The sequence below is a fragment of the Megascapheus bottae genome, chromosome 14, assembly GCF_031878675.1.
Source record: "Megascapheus bottae isolate mThoBot1 chromosome 14, mThoBot2.hap1, whole genome shotgun sequence".
NCBI lineage: Eukaryota > Metazoa > Chordata > Mammalia > Rodentia > Geomyidae > Megascapheus > Megascapheus bottae.
The window spans coordinates 30,312,915-30,337,156 of record NC_143522.1 but is presented as its reverse complement, the minus strand read 5'-3'; the positions used below and the strand labels follow the sequence as shown (position 1 = coordinate 30,337,156).

The 24,242-nt window shown below is 57.3% G+C and overlaps 1 protein-coding gene across 1 annotated transcript; it reads right to left on the bottom strand.

Moving 5' to 3' along the window:
* Nucleotides 1-9,764: 9,764 nt before the first annotated feature.
* On the bottom strand, nucleotides 9,765-11,580 carry Dio3 (iodothyronine deiodinase 3). Its single transcript, XM_090345422.1, has one exon. It carries the CDS (start codon nucleotides 11,578-11,580, stop codon nucleotides 10,666-10,668), a length of 915 nt encoding a protein of 304 aa, XP_090201548.1. The 3' UTR covers nucleotides 9,765-10,665.
* Between the last annotated feature and the right edge of the window lie 12,662 nt (nucleotides 11,581-24,242).

The window sequence follows — 24,242 nt, the reverse complement described above, 5'->3', positions numbered from 1 at the left end:
TACCCGCTTGCTTGCAACCTCTCGCCACAATACAATCTGGGTGGAAAAAGGATTCTGCTGCTAAGACAGGGTCCCCAAGATGTGTAAATTATGTTTATGCAAAACAATCCATTTTCTTGTTAGATCTCATGGAATTTCACAGATGCTCAGCCTGACACCCCTGACAGACCTGCAGCCTCCCAGGTTACTCTGGGTTCTTAAATCCCTCAGCTGAGGAAGACCAAGAGCCTGGGTAACATTTAGGGGCTTGAGAAAGGGACTTGCACTGTTTTTACTCATTATTTGAGCCTCAGGCACCCACAACAAGGAGTTCTTAAATATTGCTTGATTGTCTCCCCTACTGTAGCCAATTGAATTTTGAATTGGGTGAGTGGCTGGATAGATGGTGGATGAATGAGTGGATGGATGCGTGGGTAGGTGGGTGGATGGACGCAAGAGTAGAAGTTAGGAAAGATGGGTAGGTGGTAGAGAGATGGATAAGTGGGTAAATGGATGGATTCGTAGGTGGATGACAGATGGAGGAGTGGGTAGATGATGGATAGATGAATGAGTAGTTAGGTAAGTCGGTAGATGGCTGAATGGACACAGGTGAGGAAATTTGGATGGATGGATAGATGGGCAGGTAAATGGATGGCTGAGTGGATAGGTGAGTGAATGGATGGATAGACTACTATATAAGTGGGTGAATGAATGGGTGGGTAGATGGATGGAGGAGTGAATGGATAGATGAATAAGTGGATGGACAGGTGAATATATGTGGGTGAATGGATGGATCGGAACAGCAGTGGAAGTTTGGATAGATCAATGAGTGAATGGGTGGATGAGGAATAAGTACGTAAATTAATGGATGGGTAGATGAATGGATGGATGAATGATTGAATGAACAGATGAATGAGTGGATGGATGGATGAATGGATAGGTAGTGAGTGGGTTGGTGGGTATATAGATGGATGAAAGGCTAAATAAGCAGATGAATGGACACAGGAGTGAAAGTGTGAATGGATGCGTGAATGGCTGCATGGATGAGTTGATAGGTAGGGGGGTAGATAGGTGCAGAAATGAATGAGTAGGCAGATGAATGGATGGATGGGTGGACACAGGAATGGATATTTGGACAGGTGAGTGGGTATATGAATTCATGAGTGGATGCGTTGAGGAATGAGTGGATGGGTGGGTGGATGGGTAGACCAAGGAATAGATGGATGAATGAGTGGATGGGTGGACAGAAGGGTACAGGAGTAGAAGTTGGGATGGATGGTGTGGATGGAAGGAAGGATGAGTGGATAGATGAGTGGATGGGTAGGTGGATAAACACAGGAATGGAAGTTGGGATGAATGGTGAGTGGTGGATTATCTAAGCAGTGCCAGGAGGGGCCTCTGAGGAGTTGTGGCTGGAGCTTTACACTTTTAACTCCTTTTCGGGGAGTGGAGGGGGGCAGGACAGGATGAGTGGGTTCTGTTTTTTATTCTAAATTATGAAAAGTATACAGAAAAGGATAGGGAAAAATATAGCCACATCCACACCCACTATTCAGATTCAGCGCAGAGCAACACTAGTTTTTGGATTTTACACATGCAGCAAACATTAGAGCTGTCTGGACGCCCTCGTCCTCCTCGGGATGCCTGCCCCCCACCCCTCCCGGGCTCACCCTTGGGACGTGGCCTGTAAATGTACCTTAGGTGGTTTTGTGCCTTCTGCAAATGCGGTATCCTTTTGTATGTTTCCTTCTTGGACAACTTGCTTTTCCCCCTGCGTGACTCCGTGTTGAAGCAAGGGTCCCATACATCAGCCACTTTGAAGACTTTGGGGCTGTGCGGGTTCCAGGCTCCTCTCTTCCACATGGCCACTCCACATGGTGGCCCTAGACCCCAAGAGCAGCAAACAGAAGCAGCCAGGCCCCCCTCAGACTTGGAGCCAGTGTGGGAGAGGCCCACGGCAGGTGGTTCCCAGCCCACTGCCGAGGACAGCCAGCTTGCTGGGCTGAGTGGCTTCATTTCCCAGGATGCTACTCAGACTGTCCATCTCCAAAATACATTTTCATTTTCTGTCCAGGGCTTGACAGGGAACCCCTAGGATTTCTCCTTGCCTGTCCCTGTCCCCAGAGCCCTGCCCAGTGAGGGGAGTTGGAACAGTTTCAGTTTGCCTTTCCTTACTATGTTGGAAGGTGTGGGCAATTTAAATTGCTGCTGCAATAAAGGATTGCAGCTTGTTCCTTATTCTGTTGCTGGAAGAATGTGGGGTGACATATTTTCTCGCCTCTGTCAGTCCCTGTCTTCTCCTGGGCTCCAGCTTAGCCCCTGTTGTTGGCCCTCAAAACCCAGAAGACAGCCAGTGATAAAGAATCCAGAAGAGCCCGTCTGTAGCCACAGCACAGAGCAGGCTGTCACCACAGCCACATTCCGAAGCTTTGTGGAGGCATCTTCTGCTGTAGAGAATATTTAAGTTTATCATGTAGTGGCATTTCCTTTATGTTGTGTGAGTGTGTGTGTGGTGTGCACACCAGTTCTGGGGCTTGAACTCAGCATCTGCATGCCGTCCCTTAGCTTTTGTACTTAAGGCTGGCACTCTACCAGTTGAGCCACTTCTCTACTTCTAACTTTGGGTGGTTAGTTGAGATAAGCGTCTCATAAGACTTAAGGGCTCCTAAGACATACGGCTTTCCTTTTTGGGCTGGCTTTGAAGTTTGATCCTCAGAACTCCACTTCCTAAGTAGCTGGGATTACAGGAATGAGCCACCGACACTTAGCCAGATTTTTATTTTGAATAGGGTGTTTGCCTTTATCATACACCATGGAGATACTCTAAGTGTGTGTGTGTGTGTGTGTGTGTGTGTGTGTGTGTGTGCATGTATATGATAGTAAGTACATATAACAGGCCTCCTCTTCTACAGCTTGCTAGTGTTAAGTGCATTCATAGTACCGTAGAGCCAATCTCCATAGCTGTTTTTATCTTGCAAAATTAAAACTCTGCTCCTTAGCTACTTAGGAGGCTGAGATCTGAGGATGGAGGTTCAAAGCCAGCACGTTTCCCCATTCATCTTTCCAGGAGCACTGGGCAGTTACCACACTTTAGCAGTTGTGACCAGAGTGCTGTAAATGTGGGTATTATCTCCCCAGAAGTGGAACTGCTGGATCACGGGATTGTCCTGAGTGAACTATACAAGAAGCACAGGCAGACGCACTTGTGTATCTCCACAACATCAGAATGTATTGAATGGCAACCAAGTCACAAGCTCATCCGTTTCTCTGGCGTTAGTTTGCTAAGGATTGCTGAGTACATTTACTAGGACCATGGGCAATACAGGCTTTTGTGTGTGTGTGTCTCTCTTGGTGACTTATCGTAACTCTTAGTAACTCTTATAGTAACTCCTATGTTACACTTCATAGAATGACGTGGGTTAGAGAGTGGCCAAGACAGGGTTAAAGCAGTGCAGAGCGCAGAGGCCTTGCTGGAAGGATGGAGAGCTGACACACTGTCTAGGGAAGGGAAAGTCTCCGTGGAGACCAGATAGGAAATCTGCCAAACCACAGGTACAGGGCTGGGCCATTTTGGGTACCAGTTTGAAGCAGACTGTGTATTACAGACGGGAGAAACTGCTCAAGCTGGAGGCCAGAGGCAGAGGCAGAGATCCTCTGCTCTCAGTTTTCCTAGACAAGGTTGTGACAGCGACTGGGTGATGATCTATGTGCCTGACACATCTTGGTCTTGGGGTGCTCCTCCGTGCACGGCCCCAGGTGAGGGGTTACATCTGGGGTGATTGGGGTGATTGATGGCTTCCTGTGGCTGAATCTTTGATATGATTTGATGTATTTACAAGTGTAATTGTTTATTGGTGCAAATACATTCTTTTTCAGTTTATGCCTCATGGTATGCTAGCAGATGGTGGTTGTTTACTTGTATAAACAAGATGTAGAGTCATTCTGTCTTGGAGCTTAGACTAAAAATGGAGTAACTAAGGTCAAAGTTGTCGCTTTATCAAGGAGTAAGTCAACACCAGGATGGCCAGCCTGACCCCTGACCCATCGTCATCTCATTTTCCACAAGATGCACAGTTTACCTTCCCGCCAACTACGCTGGGGGTCCCTGTGGTGCACGTCTCCACCAGCTCTTAGCTCCTGCCTCCTCTGCAGAGGCTTGCGCTGCATCACGCTGTCCGTGCATGCCCAGGAGGCACTGTCCACTGCAACTCCTAGACATGCTGCCACACCTTCATAGCTTTTCATTTCAGGCCTGTGGGCCACTGACGGTCAGTGCTTGTGTTGTGTGCCATAAGGATAGGTGCAATATGACGTCCTCTTTGGTCCCAGCTGGCTTGATCATCCATCCGCCATTCCCAAGGATTTTTTTTTTTTTTTGCCAGTCCTGGGCTTGAGCTCAGGGCCTGAGCACTGTCCTTGGACTTTCTCAAGGCTAGAGCTCTACCACTTGAGCCTCAGCACCACTTCCGGCTTTTTTCTATGTATGATGGTACCGAGGAATCGAACCTGGGTCTTTGTGCATGCTAGGCAAGCACTTTAACCACTAGGCTAAACTCCTGGCCTCCCAAGGATTTTTGATGTCCCCCTCCGTTCTGCCGTCTGCTCTGCACTGTGGTCTTTCCTCCCTGCTGTGACCCATCTACCCATCCCACCTTGAGACCTTGGTTCTTCTCCCACCCTGTGGTGGGTCTGTGTCCCCTCCTTGGAACCAGGCAGACCTCTGTGACTGTTGAGGATAAATCATGGCACACCACATGACATACACAGGCATATTACACACAGTTCCCTTGGGCTGCAAGCTCCTCCCAGAGCCCACTGGCATCTGAAGAGAAAGCCACAGGCCCAGGGCATTTCCAGCCAACATCTGGAAACAGCCCTGGAAACGTGTGCACCTTCCACCCCACTGAAGCCCAGAGAGGCCTTGGCACAGCTTAGAGTACCAGTCTGCAAACCCCACCTGCTCCACAAGTCCAACACAGCCGTCACGGCCTCTGGCTTTACTGCCGCGGACTGAATTGTGAGTATGCACCACACTGCCCAGGCTCCACGCTCACCATCTGTCCACCTTCAGGTCACCCCTGGAACTCCCTACTTTCCAGGGAACACCTCTTCCAGGAAGCCTCCTGCCACACAACCATCCCCTGCCAGGATTTCTACGTGGTCACAGTTGTTTTCTGTCTCTTTGGCTGTCCTTCCTGTTCTCTGAGGAGGGATCAGGCCTCTTCTGAGTGGGGTCTAGAGAACAAAGTCCAGGTATGGGCCACATATGTGCTCATGCATAAACATGAAGCATTTATATCACACACATGCGCACACACAGCACATAGACCACATGCAGGCCCATTCGCATATGGAGCATATGACATATCGACTGCATATACACAGTGCACTTAGATCCATGCACACACAGTTACTCATACAGACACATACAAATACAACATACATGCACACACTTGAGCTACAACCTTAGGTCCCCTTCTTACTTTGTTTTTGATATAGTCTGTTCAATATCTTCAATTGGCCTAGACTCAACTTGAAACTCTACCTCTGCCTCCCTGGTACCTGGGATTGTCAGTGTGTGCTACCACACCTGGCTGGGGCTTGCATTATCACTTTATATTGGACCCTGCAAGGCACTCACATTTTCCTTGGCTAGGGTCCAAAATACAGTCGGGAGTCCAGAGCCTTCTGTGTGGCCCCAGGGATCCAGACATTCTCTGGGACCCCAGGCAGATCTCAGAGACCATGTTTTCAGCTTTCAGAGAGCTACCATCCTTTGAGCATTGCCCTTTTGCAGAACCCCAAAGACTCCAGTTGTCAGACTTAGAAAAACAAATAATCTGGGTTGTCCAGTTCAATTTGAATCTCAGGTGAAATAGTGAATTAAAACTGATTTAATGTAAGCATATCCAGTGTCATATTTGGGACACAAGCTAAATTCTGTTTAGCTGAAATTGTGCATCCTGTGTTTTATTCAGTAGCACTCCCACATCCTTCCTTCCAAACGCCTCTCACCATGGCACCAGGAGCTCCGTCCTTCTCCGCCCAGGTTTAGCCCAGAGCTCACTTTTTCCATTCTTTCCTTTCTACCCTATTACCTGGTCTCCTCCCTAAAGGCTTCCTGGTGTTGCAGCCATGGCCTCTGCTGTTTTCAGTTGCATTTTTCTGTTCCAAGTGCAATGTGTGTTGACCACACTGAGAGCATAGGCTAAACAAGAAGAAGGCAAGAAAACAGATTCCCACCCGCAGGTAACTCCCGTGACTACCTCAGTGGGACCTGTCTAGAGCCATGTGTGTATGTGGCTGTGTGCACCTTTGCAGGAATTTAGAGATGGGTACCTCCCACCCCAGCACCCCAATCCAGACCCCCCTGTCCTTCAGGCGAGCCTCCAGAAGGGTCTCTAGAGCCTGGCTGGTCCCAGCCACCCTGGAAGGGACTCTGTGCAGTCTGATGTTAAATTCCAGCCGGCACTAGGCGTAGACAGACCCTTGTCAAGGACGATTCCCCCCTGTGGGCCTGCGGCAGCTGGGTGCCACAGACTGAACTGTTTACCCAGCAAAAATGAATTCCTCGCAACTCCAGAGGCTGCAGGTGGTTGGCTTGGTTTCTCCTGAGGGGTGGCACCCTGGCGTGGTGCAGGCCACCATATATGGCTTTTCCTCTGCGAGTCTGTGTCTTAATCTCTTCTCTCGAGGACTGCAGTCAGGCTGGATTAGGGCCCACCTAATGACCTCATTTTAACTTAATCACCTCTTTACGGGCCCCATCTCCAAATAAGGCCACATTCCCAAGAACCTGACACCAAGACTTGAGCATAGGAATTTGGAGGGAACCAGGTCAGCCCTGCCTTGGCCCTGCTGAGCCCCAGTTCCCTCAACCACGAGACGGGTCTGTCACCCCGTTCCTCTAAGCTGGTCTTAGGAGGACCAAGCCATCTGTGGGGCCCGTGCTGAACATTTGACCTCATGCCCTCCACTCCTTAGGTCTCTGCAGATGGACGTTGGGGGCTCATGGCCTCTTGGTCCCTAACTATACTTTTGCCCACCAGGTTGTCACTCCCTCAGGAGAGTTGCTGGGTCAGAGGGAGAGAGGTCTACTCACTGAAGGGCAGCAGCCTTCTCCATCTTCCTCACCCCCATCCCAAACCTCTGATGACTCTTTCCCTTTTTCCTCCTCTGACTCTTGCCCCACTTTCCCACCTGAGTTCCTGTCCCCAGAGCCCCTGGGGTCCCCTCCTCCCATCCTCCACCGGACTCCTTTCTGCTCTGCAGCCTCCCAGAGGCTGCCTTGGCTTTCTGGACAGACACATCTCAGCTTGCTTGGCCCTCACTGAGGCCACCAGGGTGTCTTGCACATCTTCCTAGGGGCAGAGCTTTTCTGTGGACTCTGAGGTCAGTGTGCTAGGCCCCTCCTGGCCAGGCCTTGGGTAAACAGTGAGGAGGATGACAACCCCCACTGTGACCCCATAGTCCCTCACAATTTACCCCAGCAGTCTTGGGGGCAGAGTCCTCATGGGGGAGGGGGGCTCAGGTGTGATCTGGGTTGTCTGCTGGTAGGCAGGGACCTGCTCAGACTGGACAGGTTGTCAACAGAGCTCCCCTCCCCCCCAAGGGCTGGAGGATTATAAACCCTGTGTGCATGGCCAGAGAGTATGACATGTGTGATTGTGCACATGTGAGACAGGGCCTAGAGAGAGACACCCAATAGTTCAGGGGGACTTCAGGCCAGTGACCTGGACACACACACACACCCACGCACCCTGCACTGCACACTCCATTACTGAAACTTAAGTGGCAGAGAACTACAGTTCTCTAGGCGTAATTTTCTCTGGTCTTTGTGTCACATTTTTTTCTGCTGCAGCTCTCCGTGATTGGGTAAACTGATTTCATGGCCATCTGCAGTGAGGAAAATCCTGCTGTTGTGGAGTTTTACTTTCTGTAAATTTTAATAGGGGTTTTGGTGCCTTTCCCTTAAAAATGAAGCAATGAAATGCCTGAGAGTACCAGTCAGGTAGACTCAGCCAGCAAGGCAACTGAGCAACATGTAGCAAAACAGGCCTGTTTAAAGATGTTCTAACCTATTTCACTGGAGGAAAGTACCACTGGTCGCCGGGGTGGGGGCGGGCTGGGGGGAGGGGCAGAGCTGCTCCAGCCTCTTGAGCCCCCACGTTGCTAATGAGGACACATGCCGAGGGCCCACCTGCAGTGCCCGCTCTCACCCTCCGGTGGGCCTTGGGGTGGGGGTGGGGGAGATTCCTGCCATACTGGCAAATGTCGCAGGTCACAAAGAGATGATCTGCCCTTGTTTTTCAGAAATGCATGTATTTGTTTACAGGTAGGGAAAGGAGCGTGAAGTTTGAAAGCTCATGCCCTGGGAAGTTTCCTTAGTTGAATTGCACTTTCTTCTCTAGATTTCTGGGCCTCTGCATTTGGCAGGTATTTTTATAAGGGAGGATTTTTAAAGAACGGAGAGAAAGGAAAATAATAGAATGGAAGAAACAAAAGAGGGTTGGGGGGAAAGAAAGCGGGAAGAGGAAGAAAGAGGGACGGTGAAGGGAGGGAGAGGGAGGGAGGGAGGCCGAGGAAGAAAGGGGAGGGAGGCGGGAGGAACGAGCCCCGACTCCGGGCGCGCGGCCTGGCCGCGGGTCAGCGCGTGGGGAGGGCAGGACGGGCGCCCAGGGCAGCGCGCGGCCGTGCAGGCCGGGGACGTCCTGAGCCGGGCGCTCAGGCTCCGGCGCGAAGCGAGGTTGCTCGGCGCGCCCGGCCAGACCGGATCGGTCCCGGGCCGGGGGACCCGGCTGCGGCCGACCCCGTCCCGCAGAGCTCGGGCGGGCCGGGTCCGGCGGGGCGGCGGCGGGGCGTCCGCCGGGCTTGCTCTCCGGGTTTAGAGAGGGGTCCTTCCAAGTGATGGCTCGGCGGAACTACTCTGAAAGCCAAACGCAGTTTCCCGAGTTTCAGGGCGTCCGTTCCAGGTTTTCCTGGAGGGGCAGCGTGGGGCTGGGCTCGGGGTCTCCGCCAGCCCACCTGCCGTGCCCCCCCCCAGCGCCCCGTGCGCATGCGCACTCTCGAGGGCGCGCACCACCCCCGGGTGGCCCCGGGGCCCACGGCTCTCGCACCCACCTCACCGTTCTGTCCAGGTGTGGCCGACGCCCCGAGATCTGCCGGGAGCTCTCAGGGAGGGGCCCCGACCTCCGCGGCGCCCACCCCCCCTTTCTGGTCACCACCCTTATACCTCGCCCAGCTCCCCAGCCCGGGGCCGACGGGGTGGGGGGCGCTTTCAGAAGGCAGAGGAGGGGGTAGAGGGGCAGGGGTCCACCCATAACCCCAGCCCAGCAGTGGAAGCTGGGGTGGGGGTGATGCCGCCCGTGCCCGGCTAAGGCACGCCGGGCTGGTCGTGTGCCCCTCGGACCCCAACAGCAGGCGAGACCCCCAGCAGGCTGGGGCAGGTGCGGGGAGAGGGCCAGGAGGCTCATGCGCCGAGGCTGGGGAAGTTAGACGGCGGGTGCTGGGGCGGCAGTAACTCCGGGGCTGGGTGTGGGCGCGCGCGCGCGCGCGGCGAGGGGACCCCGAGGCTCTCCGGCCCCCTTCCTCCCAGGACCGCGCCCTCCCCGCAGACCCCCTGCCCGCTCCGCCCACCTCCGCGCCCCTGGGGGCGGAGGCTCCTTCCAGGGTCACTATGGGGACGCGAAGGGGAGATCGTGTGTTGGAATTCCCATCGCTAGTCTCAGGCAGGAGAAATAAAAAGAACCAAAGCAACCAGAAAACAGTTTACTCCAAGTCTTTATTCTGTAGCTTAAAAGAACTTTATATACAAGGAACCTTTCCATCAAACCCCGCACCGACTGACCTTCGAACCAGGGACGCCCTCGGAGTCCCTGAACCCAGGGCCCCAGCTTGTCCCCTCCCTCTTGTAGTCAGCTCTCCTTTCCCAAGAAGAACCACGTGGACCCCTCTCCCCAAGGAGTTCCAGCCTCCTCTCCTCCCAGGCGCTCGGAACCTTCCCGGTGCCCCTCAAGCCCCCTTCCTCGGGTCCCCAAGCCGACCCCCATATAGCTCCCTCCCACCTCATTTTCGGCGGTTCCCCGCGGGAATCCAGAGTGCTCCCCCGCTGGCTTTGGGCGCTGTTTCGAGCCCCCAGCAGTTCAGAGCCGGCCCGTGGTCAAGACCAGTTAGAGTCGGTTCGTCATCAGCAGCAAGGGTTCGCGAGTGCCCCGAACAAGGGGGAGGCAGCTTTCCCTGCCAGGCTTTCCCGCCCCAGCCCCCTCCCCTAACTCAGGGACTAGACTTAGACAGCAACGCAGCAGGCTCCTGCGCGCGACAGGTGGGTACCAGGCAACTAAGTGAGCTTGCAGGCTGCTGGAAGCCAGCTGCGCTCAGGGCGGGGTGTCTGCGCTGGGCTGGAGGAGCCCAGGGGAGGTGTGAGGAAGAGGAGGGGCAAGTTCCCGGATGCACAGGCAAAGGGCGTCTTGCATGTCGCCCCAATGATCCCAAGAGGATTTCAAGCCAGCCAGGCAGGTACAGGTGAGTCCCAGGGAGACAAGTCTTTGGGCGGCTGCAATCCCTGGCTCAATACTGCAATGTCACCGAGGTCCCACCAAACTTGACTTGGTTAGGGTCACCTGCACGTGGACTTCAGAGGCCCGTAGGCCCTGCCCACAGTTTGGTCAGTTGTCTTCCCTTGGCTGTTTACAGACCACGGGCTGGAACTCCGTGGAGCTGCTGCTCATAGTGCTCCAACCAAGAGCGCAGTTCCGAGACCTGGTAGCCATCGGGCCCCCGGCCACCCTGGTACATGATGGTGCCACCCTGGATGACGTAGAGGCGCTCAAAGTAGGCGCCATATGCAGAACTGCTGGAGTTGGCCATGGTATCCAGGACCAGGGCGCAGCCAGGTGCGCCTCGCTGCAGTACCCTGGCCGCGCTGACCCGGTCCTCCAGGCTGCGGTGCTGGGGGATGACGTAGGGGGAGTCCGTGGTGACCCAGCCGTCGGAGGGGTGCGCTTCCTCGATGTAGATGATGAGAAAGTCCACATCGCGCCGGTATTTGGTGACCAGGCGCTGGAAGGCGCTCATGCGCGCCATGAACGGTGGTCAGGTGCAGCTGCCGAAATTGAGCACCAGCGGGCGGTTCCCTTGGGCGTAGTCCAGGATGTGCTGGCTCTGGAAGCCCTCCGGGAAGACCACCTCGGAGTTGGGCGCCGGCCCGCCCTCGTGCGCCTGCTTGAAGAAGTCCAACTTCTGTCCGTGCCACACGGCTTTGAGCGACGCCAGGGTGCACAGGCGGTTGTCGTCCGACACGCAGATGGGTGGGTCGTCGGGGGGCACCTCCTCGCCCTCACTGTTGAGCTCCACCTCTGGCTCGGGCTGCCCCCGGTGGCTGCGGCGCAGGAAATGCTTGCGGATGCACAGGAAGTCGAGGAGCCAGAGCATGAAGGCCGTGCCCAGGAAGCGCGGGAAGAGCACGAGGCACGAGGCGGTCTGGGCGCAGAGCCTCAGAGAGTGAAGCAGCAGGGAGCGGAGCATGGTGGCCGCGGGCCCCGAAGGCCCCCGGGCCCCGTCGCCTTCCTCGACCACCAGCCTCGAGGCGGCCTGGCGAGGCATCTAGGTTTCCACCGCGCCGGGGAGCTCAATTTATAGCCAGGGCTGGAATTGGCGGGAGACTCCACCTCCGGGCCCGGGCCCGCCCCCTTGCAACTTGAGCCCGAAGGGATCACCCAGCGGCGGCCGCCAATGCCCTGGAAACCGCGGGCCGGGGGCGGGCGCGGGCGGGCGGGGGCGGAGCGGGCCGGGCCGGCGGGGGCGGGCCCGAGCCCCGCAGCCAGCTCTCCCGGGCGGGGGACCCCGGCGCCGCCGCCTCCCGGGACGGGAAGCCGGGTCCGGGACCCGGGCGGGCGCCGAGGCAGAGGTCCTCTAGCCGGCACGATCGCCGCACGCGGTCCCGTCCCCCCTCCCCACGGCTTGGCACCGGCCCTCGCCCCTCTCGCCGCGCACCTGAGCTGAGTTCCCCGGCGGCCGCCGCACCGCGCCGGAGCTCCGGTTCGCTTCCCGCGCGCCGCCGCCAACGCCGCCCGCGCCGCTGCCGCTCGTGCGGGGCCGCTGCCCAGGTACCGCGGGAGGCCAGGTCCGCGGTCGCTGCCTCGGTGGTCCCGACTCCAGCCCCGCGGTGGACGCGGGCCCGCGGGGAGGCAACTTTGGGTTCCCGGCGCCTCTCCGGCTCGCCCGCGGGCGCCGCTCGACTGCCGGAGCCCGTCCGCCCGCCTCCCGCGCGCGCTCACACTCGCGCCTCGCACACGGCCGCCCCCCGCACCGCCCCGCCACGCACACCGCGCTCGGCGCCCCCCGCTGCTGCCCGCCGCTGCCGCGCGCCGCTCCGGCCCGCGCGGCCCCGGCCGCGCCCGCCCCGTCCCATCTCGGTCCCCTGGGCGCTGCGGTTCCCCGGCCAGCGGCCGCTCGGGTCCCGCTGAGGGGTGCCGGGGGCAGGGGCCGCGGGCGGGCCCAGGCCAGGCGCGGGAGCCCGGAGGCGCAGGGGGAGGCTCGGCCGCCCCGGGCCCGCCGCCGGCTCGGGAGCGCCCAGGGTGTAGGGCGCTGCGGGCGCGGGGCGCGGGGCAGCGGGCGCGGGGCGGCGCCGGCCCCGGGCCGCTCTCCCACTAGGGGTAGCTGTTGCCTGAACGCCGGAGCGCTCCCCTCTTGCCGCCTGCCTCGCCCGGCGCAGCCCCGGCCGCCGGGCGCACCCGTCCCGTTCGTCCCCGGTCGTTGCTCTCTGCCCCGGGAACGTCGAGACCGGAGCGCCCGAACAGAGCCACCTTCGCGAACCCGAGCGCGGCCGCCCAACTCACCGCGGAGGCGCCCTGCCGCGTCAAGTGCGTACTTTCAGCCGAGATCGTGGGCTCAGGCTCTTAGGGGTGCGGGGCAGCCCCCCAACTCCACGATGCCCGGCCAGCTCTGCGCCGTGCCGCGCGCGGGATCCCTCGCCGCGCGCAGCGCAAGGCCGGCTACTGGGGCTTCAGGGAGGCGGGCTGGGGAGGGGCCTTGACCCGGGGTCGCCCGAGGCCTCGGTCCGCCGCGTCCCCGGGGCACGGCCTCGGCCCAGCCGGCTGCCGTTCACCCCCGTCCGGGGAGCCGCGTGGCCCCGGACGCCCTCGCTGTCCAGCCCTCAGCTCGTGCCGCTCTGGACCCGTGCGCCACCCTCCCCAGGGACCGGCGCCCAACTTCTCCGGACCTGGCGTCCCGGCCGGGCGGCGGGCAGATCGCCTTCTCCCACCCAGGAACTTGTCCGAAGAAGTTGACCGCGCGCGGGGCAGGGCCGAGCCGGCGCGCAGGCCGGCGCTCGCCGGGGCCGCGGTCCTCCCCTCCCGTCTCCGCGGCGGCTCTGGTGGTGGGACGCTGCCCCCGCGAGCGCCGAGGGACCCGTGGCTCCAGCAGGCTGAGCTCCGGTGGGTGGAGGACAGAGGGCTGCGTGAATGCAGGCTCCCTTCTTTCTAGATAGGGCATTTCAGGGCAGAGAACTTAAGGGAGGCCAGCGGGTCTCAACCACAGGTCCTTCCTCCCCCGGGGCAGGGGTCTCAAGGAATCCGAGTTCTCCCTGAGCACACCTGGCTGGGAGTGGTACTTCCACCGTTGTCCCCCTGGCAGGCCACTTGTTCCACGTGAATTTCCACTTGTCCCTTATTCTGGCCTCTGCTTTCAGGGTGGGGGGGAAGGATAGGGGTGGGGGATGGGGAGACGACCCCCCCCCACTGGAAGTCTGTGGTTTGGAGGCTTGAGACTCCCTTCCCAGGTAGAGAAAGAGGAGTTAGGGGTTTCATCTTCAGGTGGACAATCTCTAGAGTCCTGACTCCCTGATCTGTGAGAGGTGCCAGTGTAGGTAGGGTTGGGGTCCTGCTGGGCCCGCACAGGACTTGGGGAGCCATGGGGAACCTGTCTTTCCATATCCAGTCTCAGAATGTAAGAAGGTACTTGGGCCGGGAGAGCCTTGGTGGGGACAGGGGTAGAGCGGCTGCTGGCTGTGTGTGTGAGTACAGGCGTATACATGTGTATATGTGCACTAGCACGTGTGCTCTGGGGGCCCCCTGCCTCCTAGGTGGGCCTAGCCCACCTAGGAAGTAGAGAGGTAGCACAGGAGGGCATCCCTTCCTGACCCAGAAGCCCAGGATCAGCTGACATTCGATAGGAACAGGCTTCATCCTCGCCTCAGGGGTGCTCAGGTCAGGCCCTTCTCACTTCCATGGCCTCCTGTGCAGGTGAGAATAGAACCAGGCCCAGTAGCGGTGGCCTTCAGGACAGGGAAACTAGCCTGGGGACTGTCACTCCGGTGCTCAGCTCCTTCCTAGTTCCCCCTCCTTCTGGTCCTCCCCTTAACCCTCCTCCCCGGAGCCCCTGTCATCCCTGCAGCACAGCTCTCTGTCGGCCTGTTCCTCTCTCCTGGCTACCTGTATGCTTCTGTCGTGTCTCAGCTGTCTAGAAAGTCTGGCTCAAGGTCAGTACTGGGACTTTGGGTCAGGTTGGACTTCGTAGCCCCCTCTCTGTTTCCCCCTCCCAGCTCTAGCAGGGATGACCAGGGGAAAGGAAAGGAAGGACGAGTTGAACTGGGTCCAGCTGGTGTCCAGGAGCAACTTGGAGAGAGGCTGAGGGAGGGGACGGGCAGCGGGCCCTGGCATGGCTTGGGACAGCTGGCCTTTACAAAGCCTCTTGTTTCCAGGAGCACCATCACAGCCATCGTATCTGTGAGAGAGTCAGTGCCAACCTCTATGGCAGCTGGGTGGGTTGGTGGGTGGAGCTGGTGGGCACTACCCTCCCTTCTAGGAGAGGCTGTGAGGAGACTCCCCTGGGGCAGCGTGGGCCCTGTGGCCCCAGAAGGTCTTCGGAGGATCAGAGGAGGAGGCCCTGCTCCACACCTGGAGAACCACAGGTGGGTGGCCTTGGGCTCTGACCGGGCCCCTTGGCCCCAGCTTCCTTGGCCAGGACTCTCTGGCTTCTTCCCCCTCCACAGTCCTGTGGACGCTACAGGGCTTCGGGCGCCTTTGGACCTCCTGTTGTTCCTCTGCTGTTCCCCCGACCCCACTACCAGAGGGATTGAGCCCTCCTGACACCTGCACGGGGCCACCCTCTGCTGCCTCTCCTGTGTGCTGTACTCATTGGAGGCCTCTTCTGTGTCTGCTTCCTGCCCGATCGCCTTTGGTGCAATCCCACAGCTCTGCTGGCACCTGGAGGCACCCAATAAAGCTCTGTGTAATGAGTCTCAAGTGCTGTGTGGACTTACTGAAAAGCCGTCATTTGGGGAGAATTTAAGATGCGTCCCTCTGCCCTTTTGGACAAGGCAGTAGTGAGTAAGCAGGGCATGCGGGCAGTGGGCACTGAGGAGGTCAGTCAGGACATGAATGAGTGGACCACAGTCCCTGGGAAGTTGCTTTGGTGTGGTTTCCAGTGCATGTCCCCATCGCCAGCTCCCAGGGCTCTTTCCCATCCTGGGCAGAGCAGATCCTCTCGGGCCTCCCTCCCAGAGATGGGGCACATGTTCTCCCTGTCTCAGTGGGATTAACACACTATCCCCCTTGTGGGGGCAGCTGGTGTCATGGGGAGGAGAATGGTGGCACAAGGTGTCCCTAACAGCAGGAGTGGAAATTAGAGTGGAAGGTGGTGAGGCTGGGAAGCTAGGACAGCAGCCAGGAGAGCTTGTCGGCCTCAGGGCCTGGCTGGAGCAGGGGTGTTTTGGCAGGGTTTAGGGCCGGAGGAGGTGTTGGGGCTCTGTGCCAAGGAGAGGACAAGGCCCAGGAGACAATGCCTTGGCTACTTGTGTGACCCTGGGCTTGGCTGGCTGGAGTCTTCCCGCCAGTGTGTTCTCATGATGTCTGTCCAGCTTCAGAGGTTCTAGAAAGTGCTAGGAGACCCTGTTCTGCCCTGGCCTGGATCTCTGACTGGAGATGCCCAGTGGAACATGAACAGTTCCCAGGAAGAACCCACCCAGCCTCTCACTCTCGTCATCTGTCCTAGCATTGTCTTCCGCCTGTCCCATACCTGCTGCAGTTCAGGGGAGCCCCCACCTTTTGGCCTAACCCCACTGTCCAGCCCAGCCTGGGCTCTGACTTGTTCCTGGCACAGGAAGTATCCATCGTGCTCCTTGGTGCTCGGCCAGCCCTGGGGTGGGAGAGAAAAGATGCTTTGCCAGCCGCTGCTTGTGGGCACTGGGCTTGCCCAGCCTTGGAATGATGGGCTTCTCATACCAAAGAGAAGACATTAGCGGAGTCCAGTTCTGACAGGAGGGCCACCTCTGTATCCATGTCTCCTTTTACCCTTCTGGAAAGACACAAGGGCCAGATGTAAGGTCTGAACGTGTGTGTGCAAGCTTGTGTGTGTGCACATGTGTCTGCCTACTTGCAAGCAGCCTTGTTCCAGAATGGAATCCAGGCTTTCCAGGAAGCCCTGGAAGCCCTGGAGCCCAGGGCTCTCACACGTGAGAGCGGAAAGCAGGAGCCGAGCAGGATAGGGCGACATCCTCTACCCTGGCCGTGGTACAGCTACAGAGTTGGCATTTAAAGTCCTGGGGTGCGCCTGGTGCTAGTGGTTCATGCCTGGAATCCTGGCTACTTAGGGGGCTGGGCTCTGAGGATCCCAGTTTGGAGCCAGCCCAGGCAGAAAAGTCCCCGTGAGACTCCGATCTCCAATTAACCACTCAAAAACTGGAACTGGTGCTGTGGCTCAAGTGGTAGAGTGCTTGTCTTGAGTGTCTAGGGCCTGAGTTCAAGCCCTACAACCTGGGGTGAAAGTCCTGGAGTGAACCCTGACAGCTACAATTCTTAACATCCTGATGCTGTGCCTGGCCCATCCCGCTGGCCCTGGAGTCACATGGAGCCACCCTAGCCCACTGTCCAGCTGTAGGGCCTCTGGGGTTGGGTCCAAGCTAGAAGCATGCCTGGGGAAGGGGGTCTTGTCAAGTCCATGTGAAGTCCGTGATGCCTGCAGGGGGAGGGGAAGCTCTGGGAGGAGGGGCCCTGGTTTGCCATTGCCCTGGCCTGCAGCCTGCTGACAACCAGGCCCTCGGTATGTGGCTGATGGGGTGTCTGTGTAGCTCAGGAAAGTTGTATGGTGAGAAGCTTGCTCCTGAGTCATCCATCTTCTGGGGAGTCTCCTCCACTCTAGGCTGTGGCTCTGCCAAGCCCCTGGAGTAAGGCAGCATGCTTTCTATTTGAGGCCCCTGAGCCCCAGCCCTGGGGGAGGGCGCAGTTCTTTCTTGTGGGTGTGAAAAAAATTCCAGGCCATGGGTAGGACCTCCAGATCAGAGGAAGGCGCGTGAAGGAGCAGGTCCTGGGAGCTGTATGGGCTCTGGGTATCCGTACAAACGCACTGGGTCCGTACTTTTATCTGTCACTATCCACCTGGGGACCTCGGGCCCGATGTCACTATTGAGAAATAGGCGGGCCGTTTGCTTTCACCCGCCGGGAGGAGAGGAGTGGCTGCACATGTGTGTGCATAGCCCCAGAGCAGTGTGCTCAGGAGATCACCCCACCACTGGCGGGGAGCCTGGCATGGGGCCCTGGGCATGCGTCAGGCATGCGTCAGAACCAGCTTGGTCCAAAAGGACCAGATCAGTGGGCAAGCAGGCCTTCATTTCAGAAGTCCAGCTCTGTGAGTCTCTTTGGTCTCGGGCTGCTTTCTTGTTATGATGAATTGTGTTTTATTAAGACCCTATAGGGTTGCACCCGGCAGGAAAAAAAAATCCATATTCCAGCTAGAGAAGACTTTGCTGGCTCCATTCAGTGCAGCCCAAGGTGTGGATGGTAGGCCGTGGTCTTGTGTGGCTCTCCCCAGCAACTCTGGCTTATAGCTCATGGCCAGGCCAGGTCCACGGGAGACAGCACCCTTCCCCAGGTGTGGATCTGACGGGAGGGTCTGCTCTTCCTGTCAGGTCCATGCAGAAGTGTGGGCTTCACACCTTGGCCTGAAGGTGGGTGGCTGCCACTGGTGGTCTAGTCCTGATGGTGGGGGAGAGGCTTTCAGCACCCCCACTTCACAGACGGTAAAACAGAGGTCCAGCGAGGCAAGGGATTGTCTAAAGACCAGGAACTAGCCGGGCACTGGTGGTGCACGCCTGTAATCCTAGCCACTCAGGAAGTTGAGGTCTGAGGATCGCAGTTCAAAGCCAACCCAGGCAGAAAAGTCCAAGAAACGCTTAGCCTCCATGAACCACCAGAAAAATCAGAAGTGGAGCTGTGGCTCAAGTGCAACAGCCTTGAGTGAAGAAGCCCAGGTAAGAATGTGAAGGCCTTGAGTTCAAGCTCCAGTTTACACACACACACACACACACACACACACACACACACACACACACACACAAAGACACAGAGCAGATGTCTGACCCTCAGACTCAAGAGTTAGCTGGAGATGTACACTTGGGGACAAGGAAAGGGTGAGGGGAGGGCAGGTTCATGGATGAGTCCTTGGGGGCACATGCTGAGTGGGCAGTGCCTGTGGCCTCAGGACAAGTTGATTGAGCTGAGGGTGGTCATGTTGTGCCAAGATTGTCCCATGTTCTGGGAATGACCCCCTCTCCCCCTTGCTCAGGGCCCATGTACTTGAACCCCAGGTGGCAACAGCTTGATACTCAGTGGTTAGACACCTGAGCTCTGATTAATCTTAAAGCGACCAGTGGTTTGAGTTACCAAACAGCCAATCAGGTGATTGTAACTATGGAATTCCCCTATAAAAACTGTGTAAAGTTCTTGCTCAGGGCCTCTCAGCGTTGCCGGCTACGGGTACGCGGAGGTCCGAGTCTAGACTCGTAATAAACAACCCTTGCTTTTTAGCTTTGACTGTGGCCTCTGGTGGTCTTTTTGGGGTTCTAGGAATTCGGGTACAACAGTCACTGTCAAGAACCAGCCCTGCATTTATGTGTTTTGGGGGTCTCCTACTGTTGGGGCATGGGGGAGATGGCTGATGGCTGAGAGAGAAGAGGCTGGAGAATGAAGCCCCCAGCGCATGCACTAGGGTGGAAAAGTAGCCCAAACCCACATGGCACAGGCGCTGAGCCCAAACTAGCACCCCAACAAACCACAGGTTCAAGGCCCCTGCACTGGGTGGTGTGGAGCCTGAAGCTTGCTGGCACCCTGTAAATGTCATTTTCAGGGCCCTCCCTCTGGGCTAGGGTACAAATAACAGATTCTTGGGGGCTCTCTCACCAATTGGGACACTTGGCTTTGGGAATCTTATAGACCTGGGTTCTAATCTGGTGTCTGCTGCTTCGGGCTGTGTGGCCTTGGGTCCGTGCCTGCTGCTCGTGGGCTTTGGTCTGCTCATCTCTGACACCCGATCTTCAGGAACTCTGGTGGTGCTGGCAGTTTGGTGTTTGCCTTGTTCTGTCAGCCAGGGTCAATGGAGCTACCGGGCAGAGTGAAATGCCTTCGGGCAGGGTATGTGTGTTACCTGTGGACGCAGGGGCTCTGATTCAGTCACGCAGACACCATGCTGGGTAATACACAAGAGCAGACGGCAGTTGAGCTGTGTCTTGCAGGCTGAGTTGGATTTTTGGGTGGTCCAGACCTGAACCCTGCTGATTTGGGCAGCTCCATGGCCTGCCCGGTGCTGGCCGTCAGTGGACAGCGGATGCCCCCGCTAGGGCTTAGGCTACTGGGAAGCAGTCTGTCTTCCTTGGAAGCTGCTGGCACTGTGTCTGTCCCGTTGCCATCTCATGGGTGTCCACCCTGCACGTGGAAGGGAAGGAGAGTGGATGCGGGGAGGTGAGGGGAGTGGAGGCCAAGGTACACCTTGAGCCTGTGGCTTCTGACTGTGTCGGGTCACCACCTGGGTTCCTGGGCGCTCGGCCTGCCATCCCCCAGGGTTGGGGTGCCTAGAGGGGAAGACGTGGTTCTGCAAAGGCCTCGGGGCCTCAGGGCCTCTGCCAGTCCTTGACGTCGCCGTACCTGGGCTAGAAGAGTCCACAGTGCTCTGGAGTCAGTTTCAGGGACATAGAGGGAGGCATGTCCCCTGTCCCTGGTTCTGTGGTCTGAACAGCTCAGATGAGCTGTCTATCCTCCCGGAGAACAGTCCTGCTTCCTGCTGTGTGTCCTGGTCCTCTGTCCCCTGGGGCTCGTTGCCCTCTCTGCTATGGCAGAGGGGTCATGACAAGGGGGTTATAAAGGCACCATGGCCGTGGCCTCAGAAGAGAGCTGGGTGTGGCAGCCTTGTCCTCCTCTGGTGTTCTCTGTGTCTGTCTGTCTGTCTGTCTGTCTGTCTGTCTGTCTGTCTGTCTGTGGATGGAATCCAGGGCCTCACACAGGCTGGGAAAGTGTGGTACCACTGGCTACACTCCCAGGCTCCCTGCCTCTGATGTTTGTTTCTTCCTTGTGGAAGCGTCTGCAGGCGCCTCCACTGGGGCTGGGGATTGAGAAGTGCAGGAGTTGATTCTGGTCGCCTCATCCTGCGGGAGCTACCCACTGGATAGTTCCCTGGCCAGCAGCGTTGTGGTGGGAAGGGCTCCCCTTGCCTCCTCCCCTTGCGGGGCGTGGTGGTGGTGGTGCTTTAACATGCTGGATTGGCAGGTCCCCTGGGTGGCTATGGAAGATTCCTCAGGAGCAGAGGGCTCCTGCCAAGAGACTCCAGGAGGAGCAGGGATGCTGTAGAACTTAAAGTGCCTACTGTGTGCCAGGTACTGGGCTTAGGGGACTGCCATGTAAATCCTTAGCACCTTTGCCACAGCCATAGCTGGAGGTTCTTTAGAGGGGAGGAAATCTCTTCAGAATGGCATTGTCATCCACAACACACCCACCTGTCCTTTCTCCTTCCCTTCCCTCCTCCTCCTTCCCCCCAATGAAATAACATCCATCCATCCATCCATCCATCCATCCATCCATCCATCGATCTATCCACCCACTAAAACATCCATCCATCCATCCATCCATCCATCCATCCATCCATCCATCCATCCATTGTTGGGGCCTAGCCTCCATCCCTGAAGCCTGATTCTGGCTCAGCTGCAATTAAAGGGCTTTGACCAGGCATTCGGTCTTTTGCATACCTCTCTTAAGGCATCTCTGTGTACGTGACTCGATTGAACCCCCCGCAGTTTCGCGGGTCTCGCAGCAGCTCAAGTCTCGCGCGCTTTCCTGCACCTGTCCTGCCCAGTACCTGAAAGACCCACCCAGACCCTTAGTGGTAGCACAGAGGCCCTCTTCCTATTGGCTAGCTTCCCAGTGCCCACCTTCTCCTACTCTAACAGTATATAACTAATTGTCTGACGCAATAAAGAGAGGAGAGCATCAGAGAGCATCAGAGATCAGCAGAGATCAGCAGAGAGATCTGGTGCGCTTTCATGGTTAACACTGCTTCCGATTCAGCGTGGTTTTTTCTTCCCCGGTGATTGGGGGAGGGCTGGGTCTTCGACACTTACCATCTCGCTCGGCTCCCGGGGGACTACAGGCTGGCCCTGTGTGTCCCTCCCCGTTCCCGTGTTGCTGCCCCGGAGAGGAGAGGAGAAACAATCCATCAACCTATCCACCCACTAAAACATCCATCCATCCATCCATCCATCCATCCATCCATCCATCCATCGACCTATCCACCCACTAAAACATCCATCCATCCATCCATCCATCCATCCATCCATCCATCGATCTATCACCCACTAAAACATCCATCCATCCATCCATCCATCGACCTATCCACCCACTAAAACATCCATCCATCCATCCATCCATCCATCCATCCATCCATCCATCGACCTATCCACCCACTAAAACATCCATCCATCCATCTATCCATCCATCCATCCATCCATCCATCCATCCATCCATCCATCCATCGATCTATCCACCCACTAAAACATCCATCCATCCATCCATCCATCGACCTATCCACCCACGAAAACATCCATCCATCCATCCATCCATCCATCCATCCATAGACCTATCCACCCACTAAAACATCCATCCATCCATCCATCTATCCATCCATCCATCCATCCATCCATCCATCCATCCATCCATCGACCTATCCACCCACTAAAACATCCATCCATCCATCTATCCATCCATCCATCCATCCATCCATCCATCCATCCATCCATCGACCTATCCACCCACTAAAACATCCATCCATCCATCTATCCATCCATCCATCCATCCATCCATCCATCCATCCATCCATCCATCCATCCATCGACCTATCCACCCACTAAAACATCCATCCATCCATCCATCCATCCATCCATCCATCCATCCATCGACCTATCCACCCACTAAAACATCCATCCATCCATCCATCCATCCCTTGACCTATCCACCCACTAAAACATCTATCCATCCATCCATCCATCCATCCATCCATCCATCCATCCATCCATCGACCTATCCATCTGCCCATCAACCTGTCTACTTGTATTTCTGTCCATGTGGCACTCGAATGGTCTGAGACCCGCTCAGGATGGGCATCTGAGTGTATCTGTGTGCTTGTGCAACATGTCCTATGGGGGTCAGAGGACGGTTGCCAGGGACCCATAGTCCTGTGACATCCCCAGGGCTCATCTGGGCCCTCCGCCATTTTGTCAGAGATGGATAATAACTGGCCAAAGAGTTGCTTGCCTCTTGTCCCGGCTTGAAACTCTGGGTGAGGACTTTTCTTTGGGGGTTCTTGGCGGTCCAGAGAAACAGGGACAGGTTGGTCTTGCCAGTCCTCCAGGGTCACAGGAGCTTTTGAAACCACGGCTCTGGGACTTGACCTCTGGAATTGCTTCCCAGGACTCCCAGCCTGCCATATTCCCACTGGGGGGCAGGCAGGGGTGGGGTCTGGAGGGCCTGCCACACCTCTGGGGAAGGGATTGGCTCCCTCACAGGAGGCTATCTTTGTGGAGGGTGGGGCATGTATGTGTAGGGGACAGCAGAGTTTCCTTTCAAAGCCAAGTTTGAAAGGAGTCAGGAGTAAGAGGGAGAAGCACTCCTCCCGCCTCCTCCTGTCTCCTGTCTTCCCATCCTCCTCCTCTTCTCCCCTCCCCCTTCTTCCTCCTTTTCACTTGCACTCAACTCAGCAAACAGCCCCTGACGCTACCTCAGCAGCTTCCAGCTGCTCCTGGTTAGATACTCACAGGGACTGCCCTGGCCTCTCGTAACCGAGGTCTGCATGGCCCTGTACCCCTGGGAGAGGCGCGGGCTGGCAGAGCGAGGAGCCCCCACCCCTCTGCCAGGAAGGCTAAGTGTGGCTCACTCCTGGCCCATGGTCACTGCTGTGGGGGCCGTGGGCTGCGGCTGCTGTCCTTCCGGGCGGGAGGCACATGGGGTCATTCCAGGACAGGGCCAGGGGTGCTCAGAGCTCTGGTGGTGACATTGTCACGGATGGTGTCATCTCCCCGTGACCCTCTCAGGGCAGTGTCTCTGGAGCTGTGCCCTCTCCACATCAGCTCCCGTCCAGCTGGCCGCAGTGGCCGTGGAGGGGTCTGGGGCACCTCTGTCCCCAGGAAGGGCTCTTCAGAGAGGAGAAAAGAACACATTTCAACACCTCCAGATTCTGAAAATGGATTTCTCCCAGGGAAACAGAGACTCGAGCATGTTCTCCTCCCTGACAGGGAGCCAGGAAAACAGTGGGGGAGGGGAGGCCTCAGCCAGAAGATCTGGATTCGAATCCTGCCAGCCGCTGACCGTGTGACCTGGCCGGGTGACCTCACCACTCGGAGCCCGGGCTTCTTTCTGTGTCCGGTGGTGGGAGGAGGTGACCGACCCCTGCCTCCAAGGGTGGACTGTGGGGAAGCTATCCTCCACCCTCCATCTTCTCCAAGATGAGATCAGCTTGTGCTCAGTGTTTGCCCCAAAGGGCAAATAGTGCCCGGTGTTCTGCTTCTGCTTGCAGGTCCTTCTGTGTGGCCTGGGCCAAGTGACCAGTCCTCTGTGGGCTCTGGTCTCTTCTTCTGTCGCTGGGGGCGGGGATCCCTTGGGATGGCTTACTTGCTCTGGGCAGCTGTCCTCTTTGTGGCCTGGCTTCAGCTCTTCCTGCTGTTCTTCCAGGCAGGGCTTCGAGTCCACCCTCCCTCCCTCCCTTCCTCCGGAGCCACTCCCCAGCCCCACACTGTCGGATAGGTGGCCCCCTCCAGGAAGGCTTCCCTAACAGCCAGTGGGGGTGGGGGGGCTTGGAGCTACATCATCTTGGCTCCCAGGCCTCCCCTCTTACCTCCTTGTTCCAAACCCCTGGGGTAAAAGCTGCTCTCTGTCCAGGACACCATCTTGCTGCATGCCAAACTTCCTGTAGCTTCTAGAAACATCTGAGCTGTCCAGCGTCACCTCTCACCT